We start from the raw sequence: 23,946 nt of genomic DNA, 5'->3' as shown, positions 1-23,946 counted from the left end.
TATATATAATATAAGCAATTGCATTGAAAAACACATAATTCCTAACACACATAATATACAATTTATTAAAAACTGTGTGGTGTAAGCTGTTATAATTGAATAAAAACAATATCAATAATACAGAAGCTCACAAAACTTGTTCCACCTGTGATTTCCTCTGATTGGTCCACGCCATTGGAGCTGGTGCTGTGTGTTAATGTTGAAATTATTGTAATCTGACAAGTCATCTAATGCTGCGTTCAACTCCACCTGAGACATTCCTAATTACGAGTTGACAACACACAAAACGGCGTTGTACCTCTTTTGATAAATTCCTAGAAAATGCTTTTTTTAATCATTAAAAGAGTTTTTTTTTGCAGTTTTGAAGCTCACTGAATCTTAAATTTAATTCACAATTAATTAAACAATCTCTTGTTTTAGGAGGGGGTTGAGCTTTGACAATTTTACACAATTACTCCTAATTCTAAAGTTTATTTTTATTATTCTATTAATTTTGTGCTTTTGCATCACAAGAAGCATTTTACATTTTCTTACACAAAATCTAACCATTTCACAGGGCTCATATTCAAGTCCTCTGCATCATTAATGCAACACAACATTGAGATGGCAGAGCAAGCTTTTGTATGAGATAATCCATACGTTCATTCATTTTCCTTCGGCTTAGTTTCTTTATTATTCAGGGGTCACCACAGCAGAAGGAACCGCCAACTTATCCAGCATATGTTTTACGCAGCTGATGCCCTTCCAGCCACAACCCAGCACTAGGAAACACTCATACACTCTTGCATTCACACATACACTACGGCCAATTTAGCTTATTCAATTCACCTTTAGCGCATGTCTTTGGTCAGTGGCGGAAATCGGAGCACCTCGGTGGAAACCCACGCAAACATGGGGAGAAAATGCAAACTTCATACAGAAACCTAACATTGACCCAGCTGGGGCTTGAACCAATGACCTTCTTGCTGTGGGATAACAGTGCTAACCACTGAGCCACCGTGCTACCTAATCCATACATATGGATATAAATATGTGATGTAAACATTGAAATGTATTCATTTACAAATCTCATATTACTAAGAGTTTTGAGGAGATTAGTAAGTCTTGATAATTGATAATCTGCCCTGTAATATTATTTGCATGAAACAAAAATGGAAGTGTTGATACTTTGCTGCCTCGAGTGTTCCTTTCAGCTGAAAACTGCTGCAGTGAATAGGTACATTTTAGATGTTTGTTTGTTTTTTTCCAAGAGTCTGGCTTTTACCCTCCACTTAGACAGGAAGAAGCTGGCTGATCGATTTTATGTCTACTGGAAAGGAACACACCAGAGCTGCCATTTTTTTAAATCTTGCTATAACAAAACTTTGATGCCACTGACAGTTCATTTGGAACAAATGGAACAAATAGCAAATTACTTCTGACTTATACTGAAAAAAAAACTGTATAAGTGCAGTACCCTTTTATTCCAAGGCAGAATAAAAAAATCTGGTCAGTTGTTAGGAATTAAACTGCAAACACTCTGTTCTTATGCTGTCAGAGTATAAAACTAATAATTTGTCTAATGAATTATACTCCTCTCTCTCATTTCAGCTGACGTACCTTCCTCCTCCGTGGGGTGAATGTGTGTCCAGAGCCCTGGATTCAGGCCTCTTTCAGGTGTACAGTGTGTCTGCCTGCCGTATCGAGTGTGAGACACGATACATCGTTGAGAACTGCAACTGCAGGATGGTCTACATGCCAGGTACTTCACCAACAGTGCTCCAAACTTCCAAACTTTCTCTTTACTTTACTTGCCCTGTCTTACTTTGACAGAGTATTTTCAGCTTGACTTTTCAGTTTCAGAAAGTTAGCAAGATTTTACATAAAATATTTCCAAAGCACACAGTAAAACAATGGTATGACTTTCTTTTGACTGTCACTTTTTACACATTTAGTTGACTTTACAGTTAGTTACATTGCAACTTCATTCCAATTAATTCCCATTAGAGTATTAGTAGACTACTGTATAACATCTGCTGACACTGCTCCACTAACAGACATTCTCCTTACTAAAAGAAACTTTGCAAGTACATTGTCAGTCAGTCGGCATGCAATTCCAATGTAATTTACATGTAGCCAATACAATCTACCAATATAACGTGTAACCAGGGGCGAACTTAGTCATTTGTGGGGCTCTAAGCAATCCAGGTATGGGGCCCTAGCAATAAAACTCTCTTACTAGATATTTCTTTCCTCTGTAGATTCGGTTGTTGTTTTTGTAAATAAACTGCATGTAAAATGTATTTTAAGTGGAACCTTTATCTTCTTAATGTAAAATTAAATACAATAAACTCACAAATATAAAAAAAAACTACTTCACAAGCTAAATATATGTACTGTACAGTTAATGTATATATATTTTTCGATAGTCTACAAAACAAACCATCATTATACAATGAATTTCTTAATTACTCTAACTTGCCCAATTAACCAAATTAACCTAGTTAAGCCTTTAAATTGCTCTTCTTGAAAAATATCTAGTCAAATATTATGTGCTGTCATCATGGCAAAGATAAAATAAATCAGTTATTAGACATTTGTAATTAAAACTATTATGTTTAGAAAAGTGTTGAAAAAAATAATTATTTATTTAAATATATACAGTAAAAGTCAGAATTATTAGCCCCCCTGAATTATTAGCACCCCTGTTTATTTTTTCCCCCCAATTTCTGTTTAACAGGGAAAAAAAATTTTCAACACATTTCTGACCATAAAAGTTTTAAAGAGCCCATATTATGGGTTTTTGAAAATGCCCTTCCATGTAGTGTGTCACACAGCTCTAAGTGAAGTGAAATATCCAGCTAAGGCTTAAATCTGTAAGTGTACAGTGTTTAAAACTATTGATTCATCTATAAAAGAGTCGACTCATAGTGCTTCAAACGAGTCGTCTTGATAACGAGTCATTAGGTGTTTCGCGATGACGCAGCTACGAAACACAAGTAGTTGGGCGCGCAAACCCGGGAGATTTGAAACCTGCGGCCCCGCCCACTAACAGAAAAAAAAGTCTCACACACACACACACAGACAGACACCGGTCGAATAAAGTCACGCTGTGCAGATGGATATTATGGACAGTCTAATCAAAGATGAAACATCAGCAATATAGCCCAGCCTTGAGCAGTTCTGAGAGCTTCTGAAAACTATATGCTTTCAAAGAAGACTTCATCAGTTTGTTAAAGGAAGGATCAGTATAGACTGTCAGAACATGGATCAGTGGATCATGAATCAATTTCTACCCCCATTTCACAAGTGTAAGTAAGTGCGATTAAAATTATTGCCTCGTTTACTCTAGTTTGCAAATGATGTATTTAGTTGTGTTTTGTTACTTGTAACCGTGTGTGCTGTATCAGGTTAACTCTTTATATTCTCATATCGCGTGTAAAGCCACGTTGAAGACGCGACGCGTGCCGCTTTGATTACAGATCGTCAGCTGTTTACACACATGCAACGGTCAAGTTTCAAAATATTTCAGCTCAGGTTCGAGGTGAGGTGTCTAAATTGCACCCAGCAAGCTGAACTAGCGCTCTAGGCGTGTGTGTCGTGTCCTCGGGTAGGAGTAATGTGTCTGTGTGTGTGTGTCTGTGTCTCCTCGTGTGTGTAACGCACGGGTATTCGCGGATACAACTGAGCGCCGCGCCGCGCCCTGTCAATTCAGCCGCTCCTCTATGGAGGCGCCGGCCCTGTGTGTGTGTGTGTGTGTGTCTGTGTCTCCTCCTGTGTGTAACGCACGGGTATTCGCGGATATAACCGCGCCGCGCCCTCTAAATTCAGCCGCTCCTCTATGGACACGCCGGCCCTGTGTGTGTGTGTGTCTCCTCGTGTGTGTAACGCACGGGTATTCGCGGATATAACTGAGCGCCGCGCCCTCTCTATTCAGCCGCTTCTCTATGGACGCGCAGGCCCTGTGTGTGTGTGTGTGTGTGTGTGTGTGTGTGTGTGTGTGTGTGTGTGTGTGTGCGTGTGTGTGTGTGTGTGTGTGTGTGCGTGTGTGTGTGAAAAGAGCAAGAAGACTGTGACTAGGAGGCTAGGAGATCTCCTCGCCAGTTCTTGGACTTTTTGCTCAATAAAATAGTTAGTCGTCAGTATTTTCTAGTCCATCGTCTGTGTTTACATTCACCCACTGGCAGCCAAAATCCACTATGAAGCGTGTATGCACTGTGACTACTTTTATATTGTAGATTAGCAGCTGAGCATTTCACTCTGTCTCACGCTGAAGCCTTGTCCGTGTCGACCAATCGCAGCAGGCTGTCATCAGTCCAATCAGCGCAGATTAGCTTCGCGCTGAGGACGGGTTTGGGAACAAATGAATCGCTGAACGATTCATATGGAAGTCGCTGGGATAATTAGGTAAAAATAAATGCAGATTATAAAACCATCAAAGTGTTTTTTGACCTTGCATGCATATTAGACTGTTGTTGGAGACCCTTACAACCTAAATATGACCCTATTTCATGTATAATATGGGCTCTTTAATAACTCATTTCTAATTATTAATTTATTTTATCTTTGCCATGATGACAGTAAATAATATTTGACTAGATATTTTTCAAGACACTTCTATACAGCTTAAAGTGACATTTAAAGGCTTAACTAGGTTAATTAGGTTAACTAGGCAGGTTAGGGCCATTAGGCAAGTTATTGTATAATGATGGTTTGTTCTGTCGACTATCGAAAACTAATAGCTTAAAGGGGCTCATAATTTTGACCTTAAATGGTTTTTAAAAAATTAAAAACTGCTTTTATTCTAGCCGAAATAAAACAAATAAGACTTACTCCAGAAGAAAAAATATTATCAGACAGACTGTGAAAATTTAATTGCTCTGTTAAACATAATTTGGGAAATATTTAAAAAAGAAAAAAAATCAAAGGGGCTAATAATTCTGACCTAAACTGTATATATTATATTATATGAATAAAGAAATTCAATGTTCAAAGCAGATACAATACAATATCAATACAAAACATATTGTATGTACTATAAAAATGACAGTTCTGCATAATACAAATCAGAGCAGATCCCCAGCCCTTTATGTAATATGTTAAATAATTAAATAAAGATGTTACTGATGATGTCTACGATGACAGTCACGACAAATAGAGTTTGTACTGTCTATCATTAACCAGCAGGATATCATATATCCTTCTTCTGTCTGTCTAAGGGCTTTAAACGTCTTGATGAAGACTCTGTCGGTAATGTCAGATTTCATATGCTCATGCCAAAAAATGAGCATGAGGTTGTGTGTATAGTGATAACTCAATGCCTTGTGGTGTTTGCGGTTTGCTTTTGGCAGCCAAACAAATCCTGGCTGAACTTGTTTAGGAGAGGTCAGATTTTCGAAATGAAACCAGCTTTCTGTGGGTCAAAGGTACCTTGGAACAATCCCACAATCTGACAGCAAGGGCTTGTAAGCAGAGCCAGTGGCTGAACTTGACATATTGTATAATTTGAGACATGTGAAAAACCTCTTCCAAATGTAGCCTTCAGTTTTTAATTTCATTTCACTGATAAAATGGAAATTTCAGCGCAATTTTCATGTCTAACTGCTGCTAAATGGCCTTTTTAAAGATGTAATATATTCCCGTGATTTCATAATATGATTTCACAAGCTTCTCATTGTGACTTAGTGGCCTTTACCTCCCATTCTTAACGCCTTTTATGCTCTTCTATTACTGTATAGCTGATCTTTAAAGTTAGAACCACGATGGTCTTTTTTTAATGACACTATATGGTCTCCATTTTCACCTGTCGCATAAAATTTTTTCATAAAGATCCCTATTAATACTAACCCATAGGTGTCAACTTTAACTTCTCACTACTTCAATTGACAGCACAATTATCTCATACATGATTAGTCCTTGGTTCGCACAGGCTGTAATACTGCAATTATAGATTCATTAAATGATTGCCCTGTGATGTACATATCTGATACATTTTGGCCAAGAGCGAGGGGAGGCATGAACACTTGCCTCTTCCATTCACACACAGGCTGCGAATTATGCATTGATGATTTGGGGAGGGGGTTGATTTTTTTCTGTAATGTTAGTTTGGGTATTACAATGCTCTAGTGAATCAAATGTATTTTAAGTTTTCAGTGTTTTGAGGGATATTTCATGTATTCTGACCTACGGTACCTCTGGTTAGCTATTTCAGATGTTACTTTAGGTCAAAATATAAAAACTATATGTGTCTAATTAGACTTTTATTTTAGACTATAGCCCCTTTCACACAGTGATACCGGTAAATATCCGGAAAATTTTCAGAACGACTTTACTGACAAATTTATGAAAAGGGTGTTCAGACAGGCACGGTATGAACAGTTATAGGGGTGGTAATGTAAATTGTAAATTATGTAAATTTATATTAACTATTATTTTAAATATTAATATTTTAATTTAAGAGACAGGGCGGCATGGTGGCTCAGTGGCTAGCATCGTCGCCTCACTGCAAGAAGGCCACTGCTTCGAGTCCAGGCTGAAACAGTTGACATTTCTGTGTGAAGTTTGCATGTTTTCCTCGTGTTGGTGTGGGTTTTCTCTGGGTGCTATAAGTGAACAAGCTAAATTGGCCGTAGTGTGTGTGTGTGAATGAGTGTGCAATGGGTGTTTTTCAGTACTGGGTGCAGTTGGAAGGTCATCCGCTGCATAAAACATATGCTGGAATAGTTGGCGGTTCATTACGCTGTGGCAACCCCTGATAAATAATGAATGAACAAATGAACAGATCAGGAAAAACTACTTCTCAGTATTAAAGGGCTGACCAATAATTAGGGGGGTCAGCCCCCCCCAAACCCCCCTATAATTTGCACCCTGTTTGCACACACAGTACTCACAGTTGTTCATTTCCTTGTCGTGTAGAGTTTGGCTGGGTGAAGGTTGGGGCTGTTTTTCTCCTTCCCAGAACATGTTTTCAGTGTTTCATTATTAATTTATGAAGGCTGAATAAAGAAGAGGTTTTCTTTGGCACTTACATTTTTTTTCTGTGTCTTTGTTTCTTTGTTGTTTCTAGGTGACTCTCCATACTGCACTCCTGAACAGTATAAGGACTGTGCTGAACCTGCTCTGGGTGAGTGTGAGCTTCACATCTTTCCTTGAGACTTTCTGTAGACATAATGATTTTTGGACTGTACAGACTGCATATTCTATTCCGTAACTGTATTCCTTTACATAAATCTTATACTGCAAAATGAATTCTAAAAGTTTTTTTGTCTTGTTTCTAGTCACAAGAATTGATTTGTAATACTTATACTGTCTTTTTTCATCAGTAATAAGTCATAATTAATTAATCAGGCTCTATTTTAATGATCTAGGCGCAAAGTCTAAATCGCATGGCGCAAACGCATTAAGGATGTGTCCGAATCCACTATTGCTATTTTAAGGACAGAAAAATACAGTTTGTAACGTGGCACATGGTCTAAAAGAGCTGTGCTTATTCTCTTAAAGTGTTATAACATGCATTAAACCCATCAGAGTCTCATTACTTTTAAGATTCAGCCATGGCACATTTGCTATTTTTATGGTGGATTTTGTAAGTGGAAAAACTGAATGCTTTACTTGCGAGAAAACAGTTAAACAGATCATCTGCAGTGCAAGGTTAAAGAACGAGCCTCCTCCATTCAGCGTCTTTACTTTCTCTTTACTTTACTTTTACTTTTTACTTTACTCCTTTACTTTTGCGAAGTAAGGAAACGGTGGAAACTCACTCCACTAACATCCATCCATTAGCCTACATATTTAAGTTAGTTTGTTAAGCGCACAGGTTTGTTTCAAAATTATTTCTAAATTCAGTTTTAATTTTTAGCAAATAAATAAATGAACAATAATAACGAAGTGTGGACAAAAAAAGTGGTAAAAAGAGTTATATCCAAACACACGTCCTATTCTTATGCCCCATGGGCATGCATATGTCTCAAAAACCCAACAGGTGGACAAATCTTAACTTGTTTTTATTAAAGCAAATATAAATATGCATATAAGTAATACTGCTTATAATAATAAGATTATAATAAATAAAAAAAAATTGTCATGAATAAACTGAAAAAAAGCCCCCCGGACATGAAGGCAAAATGGAGGTAGTGTTTTTATATTATTTATAAGCATTTTAACCCCTTTTTTCATATGTAAAGCTATTGTCTATTGCTGTACATACTAACGCGTTCTGTGCTGGACCAGCTTTTACTTAGTCAACGGCACGGTCTGTTTCAGTTTCTCAAAATAGCAATGTGCCAACAATGCCCCTTAACACCTCACACCAGAACACTCATGAGTCCACAAAGTAGCGCAAATGGATTTGCTATTTAAACAATGTGGCACAAAACATGAAAATTAAGGTTGCGCTAGTCTGAAAATAGCAACAAATCACATCAAACGCGTCTTGCGCAGGATGTATGATAGGGCCCATCATGTTTTCAGTTTGAAGTAAGATTACTTTACTCACCCTATTGGCAGATTATTAAATATTTTATATATACATATATATATATATATATATATATATATATATATATATATATATATAATGTTTTAGCATTTTAACATCCTCAAAACATTCTCATTTTAAATTACTTTTCCAATGAGGAACAAAAATGTTTTTTAATCATTGTGAGAGTCTAGGGCATACCCACATTCATTATAAACATTTTAATTGGAGGCAGAACCATCCCGAATTGTGCTTCACTAATTTCAGCTCTGCCAGAACATTCATTCAATCATTTTATTTTCGGCTTAGTCCCTTTATTAATCCGAGGTCACCACAGAGGAATGAACCGCCAACTTATCCAGCATATGTTTTACGCTGCGGATGCCCTTCCAGCCGCAACCTACCTCTGGGAAACATCCATCCATTCACATTCATACACTACGGACAATTTAGCCTACCCAATTCGTCTGTAGCACATGTCTTTGGACTGTGGGGGTAACCTGAGCACCTGGAGGAAACCCACGCGTACGCAGGGAGAACATGCAAACTCCACACAGAAACGCCAACTGACCCAGCCGAGGCTCAAACCAGTGACCTTCTTGCTGTGAAGCGACAGCACTACCTACTGTGCCACTGCGTCGCCCTTCTGCCAAAACATTCTAATGTATTTGTAAAGATGCTATTTTTGGTTTTTGACTTCATTAGAGTAGGGCAATTCTGCAGTTCAGGAGGCTGCTATTTTAGGGCTGCATTTTCTAGGACCCTCGTTTTTATATGTACTTACTTATTCTGGGGTATTCCTGCAAGATTGGAGTGCTGCAGTCTCCCTTTCTTGGAAGCTATTTTTATGTACATACTAGCAGTTTATTCTATGGTATAGCACTTAATGTTTAAGCCTTTATAAATATAATTTATTTTACATGAATTATTAAGTAATTTAGTAACAAGACATTTATGTATTGTCTTAATAAACCACTTAACCTAAACATAACCAGCATTAATACTTTTTAAAATGTTTAACATTGTTGTTTTCACTTACTATATTCATAAAACAACCATATACTGGCAATAAATTAAATTTGCCTAGAAAAAAAGCCTGCCTGTGTGTGAGACTTCAGTTTATTAGCCACAGTGTGACAATTCATGATGTGTGACCCTCTTAACAAAGTACAGTAAATTGTAAAACAACTACACTACAAACTAGTGCATTCAAAATAAATACCTGTTTAATACAGCATCCAGCAGCACAATGAACTGTTTTTGGCATAGAGAAATAAATCTGTAATATAATACAAAAAGCTACCCGCATTGCTCGTTTTTTGTACCATAATTGCCCAACCCAGACAAATATATTATTTCAATCTAATAAAAATGTCAATAAGCTTCACTTCACTGAAACTTTACTGGGAAATGGAATCACAATGAACAGTAATAAGAGGAGATATCAAGGTAATTTAGCTGAAATGTGTAATAAACAGAAAACACCAGTAAATTCCTGAGATCAGGACAATTTTTCATAAATACTCAGAAAAATGGTATTTAACAGATATATTTTTACAGTATACAGTGCTCAGCAAGTACACCCCTCACAAATCTCTCTTTTAAATTCATAATTTTAATAGGAAGCTCTACAATATTATATTTGTGCATACACATTAGATTAGTCAGTATACTGAAGCCACATCTGGAGCTTATCTAACAAAATAACTTGCGATAACTGTCCAAAAACTAGTACACCCAAATATATATGTTATAGAAAAATATTAAATACAAATTTAAAAACTAGGAAAAATCAAGAGAAGCAAAAATGTGAAAAATTTAGTTGAAATTTTGCAGGTTGTAATTTATTTTTGCAATATTTTGCTTGAATTAAATTGCATTATCTTTCAACTTCTAATTATTTTTGGTGACTAAAATATTATTTTAATAAATATATCTGTTTAATAAATCTATTTTGTTTAAATGCACCAAAATACATTGCCTATAATCACTGAGAAATGGGTAAAAATATTAATTTTTAAAATGGTGTCTCAATTATGCTGAGCACTGTATTTAATAACTGTATACACTCTCAGAAATAAAGGTACGCGAGCTGTCACTGGGGTGGTACCTTTTCAAAAGGTACACATTTGTACTTAAAAGGTCCATATTGGTACCTCAAAAGTTTATGTTAGTACCTAAAACTTTTAGGAGGAATACTTTTGTACTTTTAAGGTACTAATATGTACCCTTGAGGTATTAATATGGACCTTTTAGGTACAAATTTACACCTTTAGAAAAGGTACCACCCCAGTGACAGCTCGCTACCTTTATTTCTGGAGTGTAAGTAATATAATGATACAAAATAATAGTGTATAAATAATGAATTAAATATATATATATATATATATATATATATTTCCATTTATTTGAAGCATAATTTGCAAGATGGCACTGTCACAAAAGAATTGTGATCCTATGTGGGCTTAGAGCTAAAATGTAGCCTCTACTGCAGGAATATAATATTGGATTACATTTAGCAAATACTTTATTAAAAATTATGCAATGTTCATTATTATTCTTTACTCTAGTGAATCTCAGTCTTGGTCTTGGAGATCATTAGTACTGCACGTGATTAAAAGTAAAGCATCCTAAAGGGAAGCTAATCTTTTCAAAGTTTAAAAAAGAGGAATTTAAGTGCATTACCATTAAGTTGGTAGAGCAGCTGACTGTAGTATTGGTAACCTACTGTAGTAACCAATAGTAAGCAAGGCAAGCATAATGGAGACAGTTAATTAGTCACATGGGTATAATGTTTGCTACATCAGAGTGGCAAATCTGTTTCCATCTCCCATTATTATCATTAATCCTTTTTCCCACAGGTTCAAAATCACATCAAGTGAGTGTATTTTTTCACCTCACCATAAGCGAATGTTTTGTTTGTTTTTTTGTTTGTTTGTTTGTAACAAATATAAGAATATTTGTTTTAATAATTTCCATCACACATTTCTTATGTGATCCTTCAAAATGCACATCGACTGATGGAAATGACTGCAATGACACTGTCAGTAGTGAACAGAAGATGTGTGAGCATCTGCACTGTTTATGTGAATTGCACAGACTTATAGCTGAATTCAACACTTTTCAGAATTGATGGATTTTACATAGTTATTGAACTAAACTGATCAACAGACTGAATTCAGTTAGTGAACTTTGAAACACTCACAATTCATTGAACTAAGTGAACGGCAAAAAAAGAGCTGAATGTCTGAATAAGCTACTTTTCTGTAGAACTGCGTTTATTTTTCAGATGAGTTTTTCATAAACTGATGAACTTTATTAAAATAACATTGAACTGAATTAAGCTGAATAATGACACTGTTGCCTACTGTTTACAGTTAAAATTAGATTTTCATCATTGCTGAATTGCCAGTGATAACACTGCTATTCATGTTATTACTGTGAAGCTGTGTTGAAACAATCTGCATTCCATAAAATGCAATATAATCTGATATCAGTCAGATGTGTTTGAGAAGAGAGTCATCCAAAATATGCAGTTCTTTGGTACTTCATGGCCATGAACTGAAGTTCCTTTCAGTGTATCACTATCTGCAGTGTGTCCAAAACACTTTTTTACAGGCCCCATGGGATTTTATTGGGCTGTACTAAATTATCCAAACAACTTTTGCAAAGTTAGTGCATTTAGAAACAGGCACAGTGATATCATTCATCTATATATTCATATATATAATGTTTTATTTTGGCTAGAATAAAAGCAGTTTTAATTTTTCAAAAAACATTTTAGGGTCAAAATTATTTAAACAAAATTTTTTTAGCCATAGTCTACAAAACAAACTTGCCTAATTACCCTAATCTGCCTAGTTAACCTAATTAACCCAGTTAAGCCTTTAAATGTCACTGTAAGCTGTATAGAAGTGTCTTGAAAAAATCTAGTCAAATATTATTTACTGTCATCATGGCAAAGATAAAATAAATTAATAATTAGAAATTAGTTATTAAAACTATTATGATTAGAAATGTGTTGAAAAAAATCTTCTCTCTGTTAAACAGTAATTGGGGAAAAAACAAACAGGGGGGCTAATAACTCAGGGGGGCTGATAATTCTGACTTCAACGGTATATGCTTTATTTTGGCTATAAAAAGAGTTAAAAACGGGGAGGTCGATAATTCAGGAGGGCTAATAATTCTGACCTCAACTGTAAATCCCCAAATCTGCCATGACTTAAGTCTCCAAAGCGAAAATGATCACGTTGCAATCAACACACTTGTCCACATCGGCCTCCTTTTTTCCCCATGCTGCTCACTTGCATGGCTTAAAACTAGAACAGATGCAGTCATTTTGACTGTTTTTATAACTATAGTGTTCTGACTTTTCCTAAATGTGTGTATAATCCATTGTAATGATGATATTATAAATATTATAAAACACAAAAAAGTATTTGCGTATTTTTGTGTAGAACTGAATGAACAAAAATGGTCAAATTTACCACATACATTTTAGGTTCCACTACTTTTTCCCTATGCATTGAAATGCCGTGCTTCTGTTGCCTAGCAACTCAACCTGCTTGCTGGACCCTCAATGCCAGTGTAGTAACTCATACAAAATTATAGACTATATTACAAAATACGATCTTTAAGTTAATGACTTCAGCATATGGAGAATGTAAATATGACGTGACAAAAAATCACTGTGAAACAAGTTTTATATGACTGGTTAGAATTACTGTTATGGGCCTTCTGGTTGTTACTGAATTCTGGTCATTCCAGTGTTAAAGGGTCCTGAAACCCCCTCCTTCGGTTCCAGTGTACCCTTAGAAATTTTTCAAAAAATGCTTCATGATGGGTGTGGAGCTCTGCGGGCAGAGGGAGGAGTTGACATGACCGGCAGAGCAGGGGAAAAAAGGGGAGCGAACAACTGTTGTCAGTTGGCTTACAAAATGAGACACAAACCGTGAGGAGACCCATGATTTTATAGTTTACAAAGTTAAATGCAAAAAAAACAGTAAGTATTTTAATGCCCTGCTACGTTTGTTATTCGAAATTTTATATACGCATAACCACAATTTGTTAATTCATCATAATAATTATGTTTATATAAACACTATAAATGAGAAGAACTTCTCTCCTCCTCAATCCCTGGGTCTAAATGCAGACACAGTGGATAGCAGTGTAGCAGGTGTCTTTCCCTGTCTATTCCGACCATCAGCCCTGCTGGTAATCTAGAGGATTTTAAACATAGGTGAACACAGCAGCACGGCAATGTGTCTGAATGGTAACGAACTCAACTGATAAAAAACAAAGTCCGCCATTCTCCAATTCTCATACAGCTCTCTCGACCAAAATGCTTTCTGCAAATCAACAGCTTTGACAGCATCGTGACAGCATCGTGGGGAAAAACATTCAACAAACCCTATGGATCATGGAAACAAACACATACGACCCTTCATGAACGGCTAAATACTGCGTGCTGTGCACAGATGCGGTCTCACAGCTTGGCAGGTCTGCCTTGCCTTCAGAAAGCACGTGCTCTCATGAATAATTAAAAAGCAGTGACTTCTCATAGGATAAGAAAACTTTGCTATGAATAAAAATGAGAAACCGGCACGTCATCTCTGGACAGGCAAATAGCGCCTGTTAGCTTTAATTGTGGGGAAAACTGTATAATTTTTAACTTGATGTACACCGATTTTGATCCCTTCCCAAAATTTATTTTAAACCTGGAAGATGAAATTAGCTGATAAAAGCTCAAAATTATCCAGTTTTCTCCACAATTAAAGCTAACGGTTGTCTTAACTTATACCCAACACACGCAAATCTGCTAAAAAAAAAGTTAAAAAGTACTCAAGGGTTTCTAAAACCTTTAAATCTAGGTATATTTGGCATGTTTTCTCATCAGTAAGACAGGCTGAACAAATAAGTATGTTTTGAGTCCTGAAGTACTATTGGACTCATTTTCATTCATATAGTCACTCTTCTGGCACAAAATATATATCCCAAATTTGTGTTCAACAGGCCTTTGTGACTATTACTGCACTGACCCTCAACAGAATCCAATTGCATAGAAAAAACTGCAACCACTGTCCTTCTGTCATTCTCCTCACAACATATTCCTCCTTTGTGGAATAAATTTGTTGATAAGTGGTACCCTTAAACTGGATAAAACGACAAACAGCAGAACAAAAAGCTAAATAAATGTAATAGAAGAAATCAGAAATGTGTTTGTATATGTGCTCCTGTACATCAGGGTAGCGGTAGACCCTAGACATCAGAATGTATTACATATAATCTTCACCAGCTTCTCTAAATTAGACTGTATTAGCTCTGTGTGGAGAAACTTTGAAAGTATGCCTCAGTTCTCTCACAATATAATTGCATTTTTCTTAGCAGATCTTGATTCCTCTTGACACTGAGACTTCTTTATTGAACTTTAAATTCCCTCTCATGAACTTGCTCAAATTAAGTCATTATTTTAGAAATGCATTCAGGGAAAACAAAGACTTGAACTCTTTTGTGCACCATCTCTGCTGACAGAATGCAGTCTGGCCCTCATTAACTCCCTCTCTACGTACCATCTGACAGTATATACCAGCGGTCTATCCCACACATAATAATCCCACAGTTGGCTCCATGTTCACTAATTATCTTCCACTAATGAGGAAATTCAAATTAGAGCGCAGCTAGGAATGTACATTCGCAAACTTTTTCAGGTATTCAGCGCACCAGTCGATTCCAAACACATTGGGTTACTAACATGTCTAATTTCTCACATATTTTTAACCTTTTGATTAGAATTCCATGTGCATACGCATGCAAGATAAAGCCAGATTTAATATGGGACAGCAATCCAAACCACCGGAAGAGTTTCAGTTGGAAATGTCTGACCTCAATTGACAAGTAAAGGCACAACGGCGCAGCACAAGAGGCTGAACAGCTTGTCTAAAACTTTAGCTGCTGGCTTCAGAAATGCTTGACAGCTGGTTCTTATCTTTGGCAAAGTAGAGAGGAAATTATCAACAACTCCAACTTTCTGCTCACTGCACCCTGAGGAGGGAAGCAATATACGCTTTAGGTTTACCGGAACAATATGCAGATGCACACATTTAGACATGAATGGGAAGCTATTAGAGGTAAGACGGGGAAATTGCTGGATTAAGGTGGGGGACAAGACAAATAAATACAACATCCTCTAAAATAAGTGAGTTTGCCAATGGTGAGAGCACTGAGGACAATACAGAGCATATTACAAGCAGAATCAGTTCAGAATAGAAGACAATATTACTGCTTACCTAACATTGTGTACTATACTTTGTTAAGATGCCAAATATTTGGATATACCTATAGGCCTAGCTGAGTAGTAGGTTCAATACATAGAAATAGTTTATCATCAGTGGTGCAAAGTAACAGATTACAAATACTCAAATTATTGTAAGTGAGTAGTTTTTCTCAGAAATTTTTATTTACTTAGTAGTTTTAAAAATGCGTACTTTAACTTTCCCTTGAGTACATTTTTAGTGCTTTATCGGTACTTTTACTCCACTTTTTTTCTTCCACCTGCAGTCACTACTTCATTTTCTCTTGTCTATGGTGATTGACTGAGTAGAAAAATCAGTCATGCGATTCCTGTCCAATCAAATCTCACTTAGAAAGTAAATTGCATCATACTGAACAATCTCAAGACATCAAACAAACTGTTTGAAAGCATTAAGTGTCCAAGGAGATGGCCAAAATCTTTACACACAATGACCCACAGACTGTTTACACAATCTGAAAATTGCCAAATAGTCTTAAACAATAAGTTAATTGTTACGGAAGCAGACGGACAAACAAGGGGAGTAAGTATAAATGAGGTTTATTCCAACAGTAGAGCAATGTGGATAATGATTGAGAGTTGAAATGGAGTTTGGATGAACTGATGATTCTCTTTGCCAGGTGGGATGACAGACACAGAAGGATGACCGAATGCACACACCAGAGGACTTGCGGGGAAGACAGACTGACGAGACACACAACGTTGACAGGACAACTGGAACACTGGACAGACTGGAATGAAAACAGAGTACAGGTAAGTATATATGCTGAGATCGCAGGGGAGTGAAACCTAGGAAGTGGTTCACTCAGAGTCCGCTTCGTAGGAACGAGACCGGACAATGAGTGAAGTGAGGTGTGTGTTTATATAGTGAATGGGAGTGATTGGGTGCAGCTGTCCGTGGTTAATACTCAGGTGAAGGTGCTCGATGTGTGATGTTGGTGGAAGAGCCTGGCCAATCCGTGACATTACCCCCCTCCCCAGGGCCCGCTCCTGAGGGCCTGAACCTCCGACGTCGTGGTGGTCTACCTCGTCCTCGAGGTGCTGGAAATTCTGGGTGATTGGAGTGGAACTCTTCCATAAGTGCGGGATCTAATATATCGGATCTGGGGACCCATGACCTTTCTTCTGGACCGTATCCTTCCCAGTCGACGAGGTATTCAAGCTGACCACCACGACGCCGGGACCGTAGGATGTCCTTGACTTGGTAGATGGCCCCTTCTTCTAACATCAGTGGGGGAGGAGGTTCCTCTTCATGGCCAGGCTCTGTGGAGGGAATCAGAGGATCGTGAAAGGGTTTTAGAAGGGACACGTGGAATGTGGGGTGGATTCTGTACTGTGGTGGTAACTGTAACTTGTATGTGACGGGGTTGACCTGTTCCAGTATGGTGAAGGGACCAACAAATCTGGGACTTAATTTTCGGGAGGGCAGTCGCAAACGGATATCTCTGGTGGAGAGCCAGACCTTCTGTCCTGGAGTATAGATGGGGCCTGGAATCCTCCTCTTATCAGATACCTCCTTTGTTCTGCGTACTGCCCTCTGGAGATGGTGATGTGCATCGTCCCAGACTCTCTCGCTCTCCCGGAACCAGTAATCCACTGCGGGGACATCAGATGGTGCGCCATCCCAGGGGAAGAGTGGAGGTTGGAACCCTAGGATGCACTGGAATGGCGTGAGTCCGGTGGTAGGTTGCCGCAGGGAATTCTAGGCGTATTCCGCCCAGCCCAGAAACTGGCTCCAGGAGTTTTGGTGACCGTGACAGAAGGTCCGGAGGAACCGCCCCACTTCCTGAATTTTCCTCTCTGTCTGGCCGTTGGTTTGGGGGTGATAGCCAGACGAGAGGCTTACGGTCACACCTAGGAGTCTGAAAAATGCTCTCCATAGTCTGGAGATAAATTGGGGTCCTCGGTCCGAGACTATATCTTCTGGTAACCCAAAATTTCGAAAGACGTGGTTGAACAGGTTTTCGGCTGTCTCTAGGGCTGTGGGTAGACCTTTCAAAGGAATCAAACGACAGAATTTAGAGAATCGATCTATGATGACTAGAATGCAGGTGTTACCTTCAGACAATGGGAGGTCTGTCATGAAGTCAACTCCTAGGTGTGACCAGGGGCGGTTTGGGATGGGCAAGGGATGGAGTTTACCAGCAGGTAGATGTCGAGGACTCTTCGACATAGCGCATTCTCTGCAGCCTTGGACGTATCTTCTCACATCCCTCGCCATGTTCGGCCACCAAAAGCGTTGGGATAGCAGCGAGAGGGTGTTGTTGGCCCCAGGATGTCCTGTGCCCAGAGATGTATGGCTGGAATGAATGAGATCTACCCGTTGGTTTTCAGGGATGAAGCGTCGATTGGGGGGACAGCCCGGCGGAGTTCTGGATTCTGGAGTGGCGATTACTGTAGGAGCGGACCATTGGATGGGACAGATAGTGATCTGATCGGGAAGGATCTTGGCCGGTGTCTCAATAATTTCATGCTGGTCGTGAATTCTGGAAAGTGCGTCTGCTCGGATATTCTTTGAACCTGGTCGATATGAGATAGAGAACTGAAATCTGGAGAAGAACAATGACCAACGGGCCTGACGAGGACAGAGTCTTTTAGCATCTTTTAGGTATTGGAGATTTTTATGATCTGTGATCACCTGGAACGAATGTTTGGCCCCCTCCAACCAGTGTCGCCACTCCTCCAGGGCGAGCTTGATGGCCAGAAGTTTTCGATTTCCGATGTCATAGTTCCTTTCCGCCGGGCTGAGCTTCCGGGAGAAATAGGCACATGGATGGAGTAATGAAGGAGTACCGTGGTACTGGGACAGGATGGCTCCCACTCCGGTGGTCGATGCATCCACTTCGACCACAAACGGCAAGTCAGGATTAGGATGAGTCAGCAGTGGGGCTTGAGTGAAGGATTCTTTTAGGTTTTGGAAGGCTGCGGCGGCTTCGGGAGGCCAGGGTAGTGCTTTGGGTTTATTTTTCAACAGGTTGGTGAGCGGAGCGGTGATGAGACTGTAATTCTGGATGAAACGTCGGTAGAAATTAGCAAATCCTAGGAAACGTTGGAGTTCCTTTATGGTTTTTGGTTCAGGCCAGGAGATGACGGAAGTGACCTTCCCCTCGTCCATACGAACCCCTCTTTGATCGATGATGTACCTCAAGAACTGAACAGATGGTGAATGGAAGGAGCATTTTTCAGCCTTGAGGTACAGGCGGTGTTTCCTGAGGGTTTTCAGGACCTCCGCAACGTGGTGGCGATGTTCGGCCTCACTCCGGGAGTAAATCAGGATATCATCTATGTATACAATGACGAAGAGATGGAGGAACTCCCGGAGGACTTCGTGGATGAAGTTTTGGAATACGGAGGGGGCGTTAACCAGACCATAGGGCATGACCAGGTACTCGTAGTGTCCAGTAGGGGTCACAAACCCAGTCTTCCACTCGTCCCTCTCACGTATTCTCACCAGGTTATAGGCGCTGCGGAGGTCCAACTTGGTGAAAATTTTGGCGGATCTGAGTTGTTCCAGGGCCGCAGGGACGAGAGGAAGGGGATACCGGAACTTGACTGTACCTTGATTTAGGGTTCTGTAATCGATACATGGCCGCAGCCCTCCATCCTTCTTAGCCACGAAGAAGAAACTTGAGGCAGCAGGTGACGTGGATGGACGGATATACCCCTGACTCAGAGCCTCATGGATGTACTCCTCCATTGCCTTGGTCTCCGGAAGGGACAACGGGTAGATCCTACCTCTGGGCATAGGAGCATCTGGAAGCAGGTCTATGGCGCAGTCCCATGGCCGATGTGGAGGTAGCTGGGAAGCTCTCTTGGGGCAAAATACATCCTCGTATGAGGAGTAGATCTTCGGGATCTGAATGGATATTTTCTCGACTGGACTTTCGACAGACGTGACGTAGACGGTAAGGGGTCTTTGAATTTGTAAGGGTAGATCGGGAAAACAGCAGGATCTGCATTCTTCTCCCCATCTCTTAATTTCTCCTGTGCCCCAAGAGAGGATGGGATCGTGCTTCACCAGCCACGGGCGCCCTAAGATGATATCCATCGATGCACCCTCCAGAACCAGAAATTGAATCTCCTCTTTGTGGAGCAGTCCTACTTGGAGATTGACGGGTTCACATTTTCGATGGATACGTGCCTGAGAATGGATATCGTTGGTTATGGGCTGAATCTGGTAGACGTGCGTCGAGGCTTCGGTGTTAAGCTGTAGTCGGCGACAGAGGGCGTGCGAGATGAAATTTCCTGCTGACCCGGAGTCGATGAGGGCTGTGACTGAAACTGAGACAGAAGGGGTAGTTAACTGGACATTAGTGGTGAGAGGATGCATTTTTTCAATGGGAGAACTGAACAAACTCACCACAGAGCGTGCTGGACGAATGGGACAGTCCAGCCTGACATGTCCTTTGGCACCACAGTACATGCACAGACCCCGGGTCAGCCTCCTCTGTCGCTCGGTGATCGTGAGTCTACCAGATTCTATGATCATGGGTTCTGGTTCTGGAGGGACGGCTGGCTCTGGCGAACGGAGGAGTGCTTGTGATACTGGTGGAGAATCATGCTGGTAGACCCTCAGACGATCGGAACAGCGCAGAGAGTGTTGGATAAATTTCTCCAATCCCATCGTATCGTCGAGGGCGGCCAGCTGTAGCCGGAGGCTGGGCTCTAGTCCGAGCCGGTAGGTTGTGAGGAGAGATCGCTCATTCCATCCGCTAGCAGCAGCCAGAGTTCGGAACCTGAGAGCATAATCCTGAGTGGACATGGCTCCCTGTTTGAGATGGTATAACTGTTCTCCAGCTGCTACTTCAGCATCCGCGCGACCAAAAACCTCCTTGAAATACTGGGTGAATGACTGAATGGAATTTGTTACCGGCCCAGACTGTTGCCAGATGGTTTCAGCCCACCGAAGAGCCGACCCAGAGAGAAGGGAGATGATGAAAGCGATTTTGGACCGATCTGTAGGGTATAACTCGGGTTGCATAGTGAATACCAGAGAACATTGTAGGAGAAATCCATTGCACTCCTCCGCCCCGCCAGAGTAGGGCGCTGGTCGAGCCATGGGACTGGATGAGTGGGTGGACGGTGAAGAAGTGCTCGGTGCTGGTGGTGCTTCGGGAAGTGGAGCAGATGGTAGTAGCACTCTCTTCAATGAATCCACCAACTCCTGAAGGGGATCGTGAGTGCTCATGCTGTTGGTAGTTGAAGGTCCGGTCTTCTGTTACGGAAGCAGACGGACAAACAAGGGGAGTAAGTATAAATGAGGTTTATTCCAACAGTAGAGCAATGTGGATAATGATTGAGAGTTGAAATGGAGTTTGGATGAACTGATGATTCTCTTTGCCAGGTGGGATGACAGACACAGAAGGATGACCGAATGCACACACCAGAGGACTTGCGGGGAAGACAGACTGACGAGACACACAACGTTGACAGGACAACTGGAACACTGGACAGACTGGAATGAAAACAGAGTACAGGTAAGTATATATGCTGAGATCGCAGGGGAGTGAAACCTAGGAAGTGGTTCACTCACAGTCCGCTTCGTAGGAACGAGACCGGACAATGAGTGAAGTGAGGTGTGTGTTTATATAGTGAATGGGAGTGATTGGGTGCAGCTGTGCGTGGTTAATACTCAGGTGAAGGTGCTCGATGTGTGATGTTGGTGGAAGAGCCTGGCCAATCCGTGACATTAATGTACTACAGAATGTTACGTTTACACACACACCAGCGCAAATTGCATATAAAAGCATTAGCCTTTCACAGCATAATACTCACTACTCTCTACTCTACTTTTTACTCTGAGTACTTTGAGTAATTTTTACAACAGATCATTTTATGCTACTTGAACTACATTTTGGGGCAAGTAGTGGTACTTTTACTTTAGTATGATTTTTCAGTACTTTTCCACAACAGTATATCATGAATGTCAAATAACATTGCTTCCCCATTCCCATCTAAATTCCAAGAGTATAAAACCCCAGGTGAAAATCAGGCCAATCGGAACAAAACACAGACTTTGAAGATCAACATGGGATCATTAATATGCATGTCACAGGCTGCGTTCCATTGGCCACAACATTTTCTTGAGAGTTTACAACAGTTTTTTTTTATTTTAAGCAATTTGTCAAGATTTCTAGGCTTGTATTAAACATGCTATGTATATGGGACTCTTATTTTGGAAATGGAAGAGGCAGGGAGACTAAAAATTAGCAGAATACGATATATACAAATAAAACATTTATTCAGCACCACCCCAAACCAGCATAATGCCATAATAATCAAGCATAACTTGTATATTGTGAAATTCAGACACAAATATGATTATTTTTATGTGTGCATTTCAGAGTCCATCATGTGGTTCGAAATGAGCATATAAAACCTTTTCTAGAGAATTTGTTAACTTACCCAAGCCATATCCACATTGAAATAGATAACAATTTAAGAGATAAATGAATGTACTTTATGGCACATTTAATAAATAAAAACAACAACTGCTAAGCAGTAATATATTGTTTAAAATAATGAAATAAATGAAATTTAGTTAAAGAATATTTTAAAAGTATATTTGACTATTTTGTATTTGTTATTAAAATCCAGTTCACATGTTTGTCACATGCTTTTTAACAAATACCAAACCATGGCTGTGTGTAGGTATAATGAGTCTGTGTACAATGGAGTTGAGGAGCCAAAGGCTGATTATTGAGAGATTTGTCAGGCAGGCAAATGTCAAAACATTAACAGACAGCAGCATGCAGGTAATCCAAAGCATAGACAGAAAAACAGGTGGATTGTCAGGACAGGCAGCAAACAACATAAGTTATAAAACAAATCAAGGTCAAAAACCATGGCAAGGCAAGAAAAAGAAACTCTTCGTTATGCTTACTTACAGTATACAAGACTACAAAGCCAAGTGTGTGTGTGTGAATGAGCTGTCTTTATAGTTCTAGTGATCAGTCCATCATAAGCTTTCAGCTGTGTGTGTGTAATCAGGGGGAATCAGGAACTGGTGTGTGTAAGGTGTATGATGGGAGTTGTAGTTCATTAAAGTGGGCGGATGTGTAATTCTCCAGCAATCTGCAAATGCTAGATTGCTGGTGATCCTGACAGAAGGACTATTTTCTTACACCTAACATATTATTTAAAATATTGCACTAAACTGTATTAAGTGTATTAATTCTATTCTAAGTGTACCTTGTATGAGCTTGAAAAGAAAGCTTCATGCAATTGTGTATGTTAAGTCAGTGCTATTATTCTAAATAAATTATGATGGCTGTATTTTATTGAAAAAAAAAATGTTTTACATCTATTTCCAGTTGATTTAATTACAGTTTCCATAGAAGCGTTGCATGCCAAATGGTGTGCATGTTGTTAATGATAAATAATGAATGGTTAATTTAGCAGACATATATAGTAACTGCTGAAATCCATTCTATTAATGCAATCTTTAAGCCATTTGCAGTTAGCCTACTTTATGAATTAAACCAATACTATTGCACAACATACATAAACAGTGAACAACTGTGCAAGACAAGATACAATATATGCAAATGCCGTAGAAAGCATAAATCTTGAATCTTTATTTTGAAGTGCCTTCCAGTCTGAGGTTAGTAGCTTCCTTTATGCAAACAATCATTTACATGTTTATTAATACGCAGTACTAGCATGTATGGCATGGTGATTAAATAAATAAATAAATCCACATGCAGTGGAAATGAATAGTCAAGTGGATTGCAGTGTGTGAGATATGAGTCTTTAATTCAGCATGTTTGTATACATTTGTATTAATTTAAAACATTTGATTCCTGCATGCAGAATATGTCCACACCGTTTACATCCTCTACTGTAAAAGTAATACAAGTTTGAAACTCCCAGCTTTTTTCTATAACAGAACCTTTGTGGTTTCGAAAACAGGATGTGCCAGAGGCGATGCCTAGAGAAGACGAAAGTTATGGAGTGTGAAGTGCTTTGAAGTTCATACAGAACTATGGATTTAGCAAAGATTACACCACATTTAATAGCCTTGTGTGGGTTTGCATGCTCATATATTCTCCTCAGTTGACTATGAGAGAGGAGGTTAAATCTGACTTAATTCTCCAATTAAATGATTTGACTTTAGCATCGTCTCCAATGGCAGCGGAGAGAGAGTGGATGGAAGTGAGAAGAAACAATGGTGAAGAGAGAA

At 39.3% G+C, this 23,946-nt stretch overlaps 1 protein-coding gene across 1 annotated transcript in view; it reads left to right on the top strand.

Moving 5' to 3' along the window:
* The window catches only part of asic2 (acid-sensing (proton-gated) ion channel 2), a 271,368-nt gene that overhangs the window by 218,957 nt on the left and 28,465 nt on the right, over positions 1 to 23,946 (top strand). The window contains exons 4-5 of the mRNA XM_056454041.1: positions 1,591 to 1,741; positions 7,046 to 7,102. Of these exons, the coding sequence (XP_056310016.1) occupies positions 1,591 to 1,741; positions 7,046 to 7,102 (208 nt within the window). The remainder of the gene's footprint in view (positions 1 to 1,590; positions 1,742 to 7,045; positions 7,103 to 23,946) is intronic.

The sequence above is a fragment of the Danio aesculapii genome, chromosome 3 (assembly GCF_903798145.1).
Source record: "Danio aesculapii chromosome 3, fDanAes4.1, whole genome shotgun sequence".
In the NCBI taxonomy this organism is placed as follows: Eukaryota; Metazoa; Chordata; class Actinopteri; order Cypriniformes; family Danionidae; genus Danio; species Danio aesculapii.
Note: the sequence above shows the minus strand (reverse complement) of the source record. Positions and strands in the feature narration are given on the sequence as shown.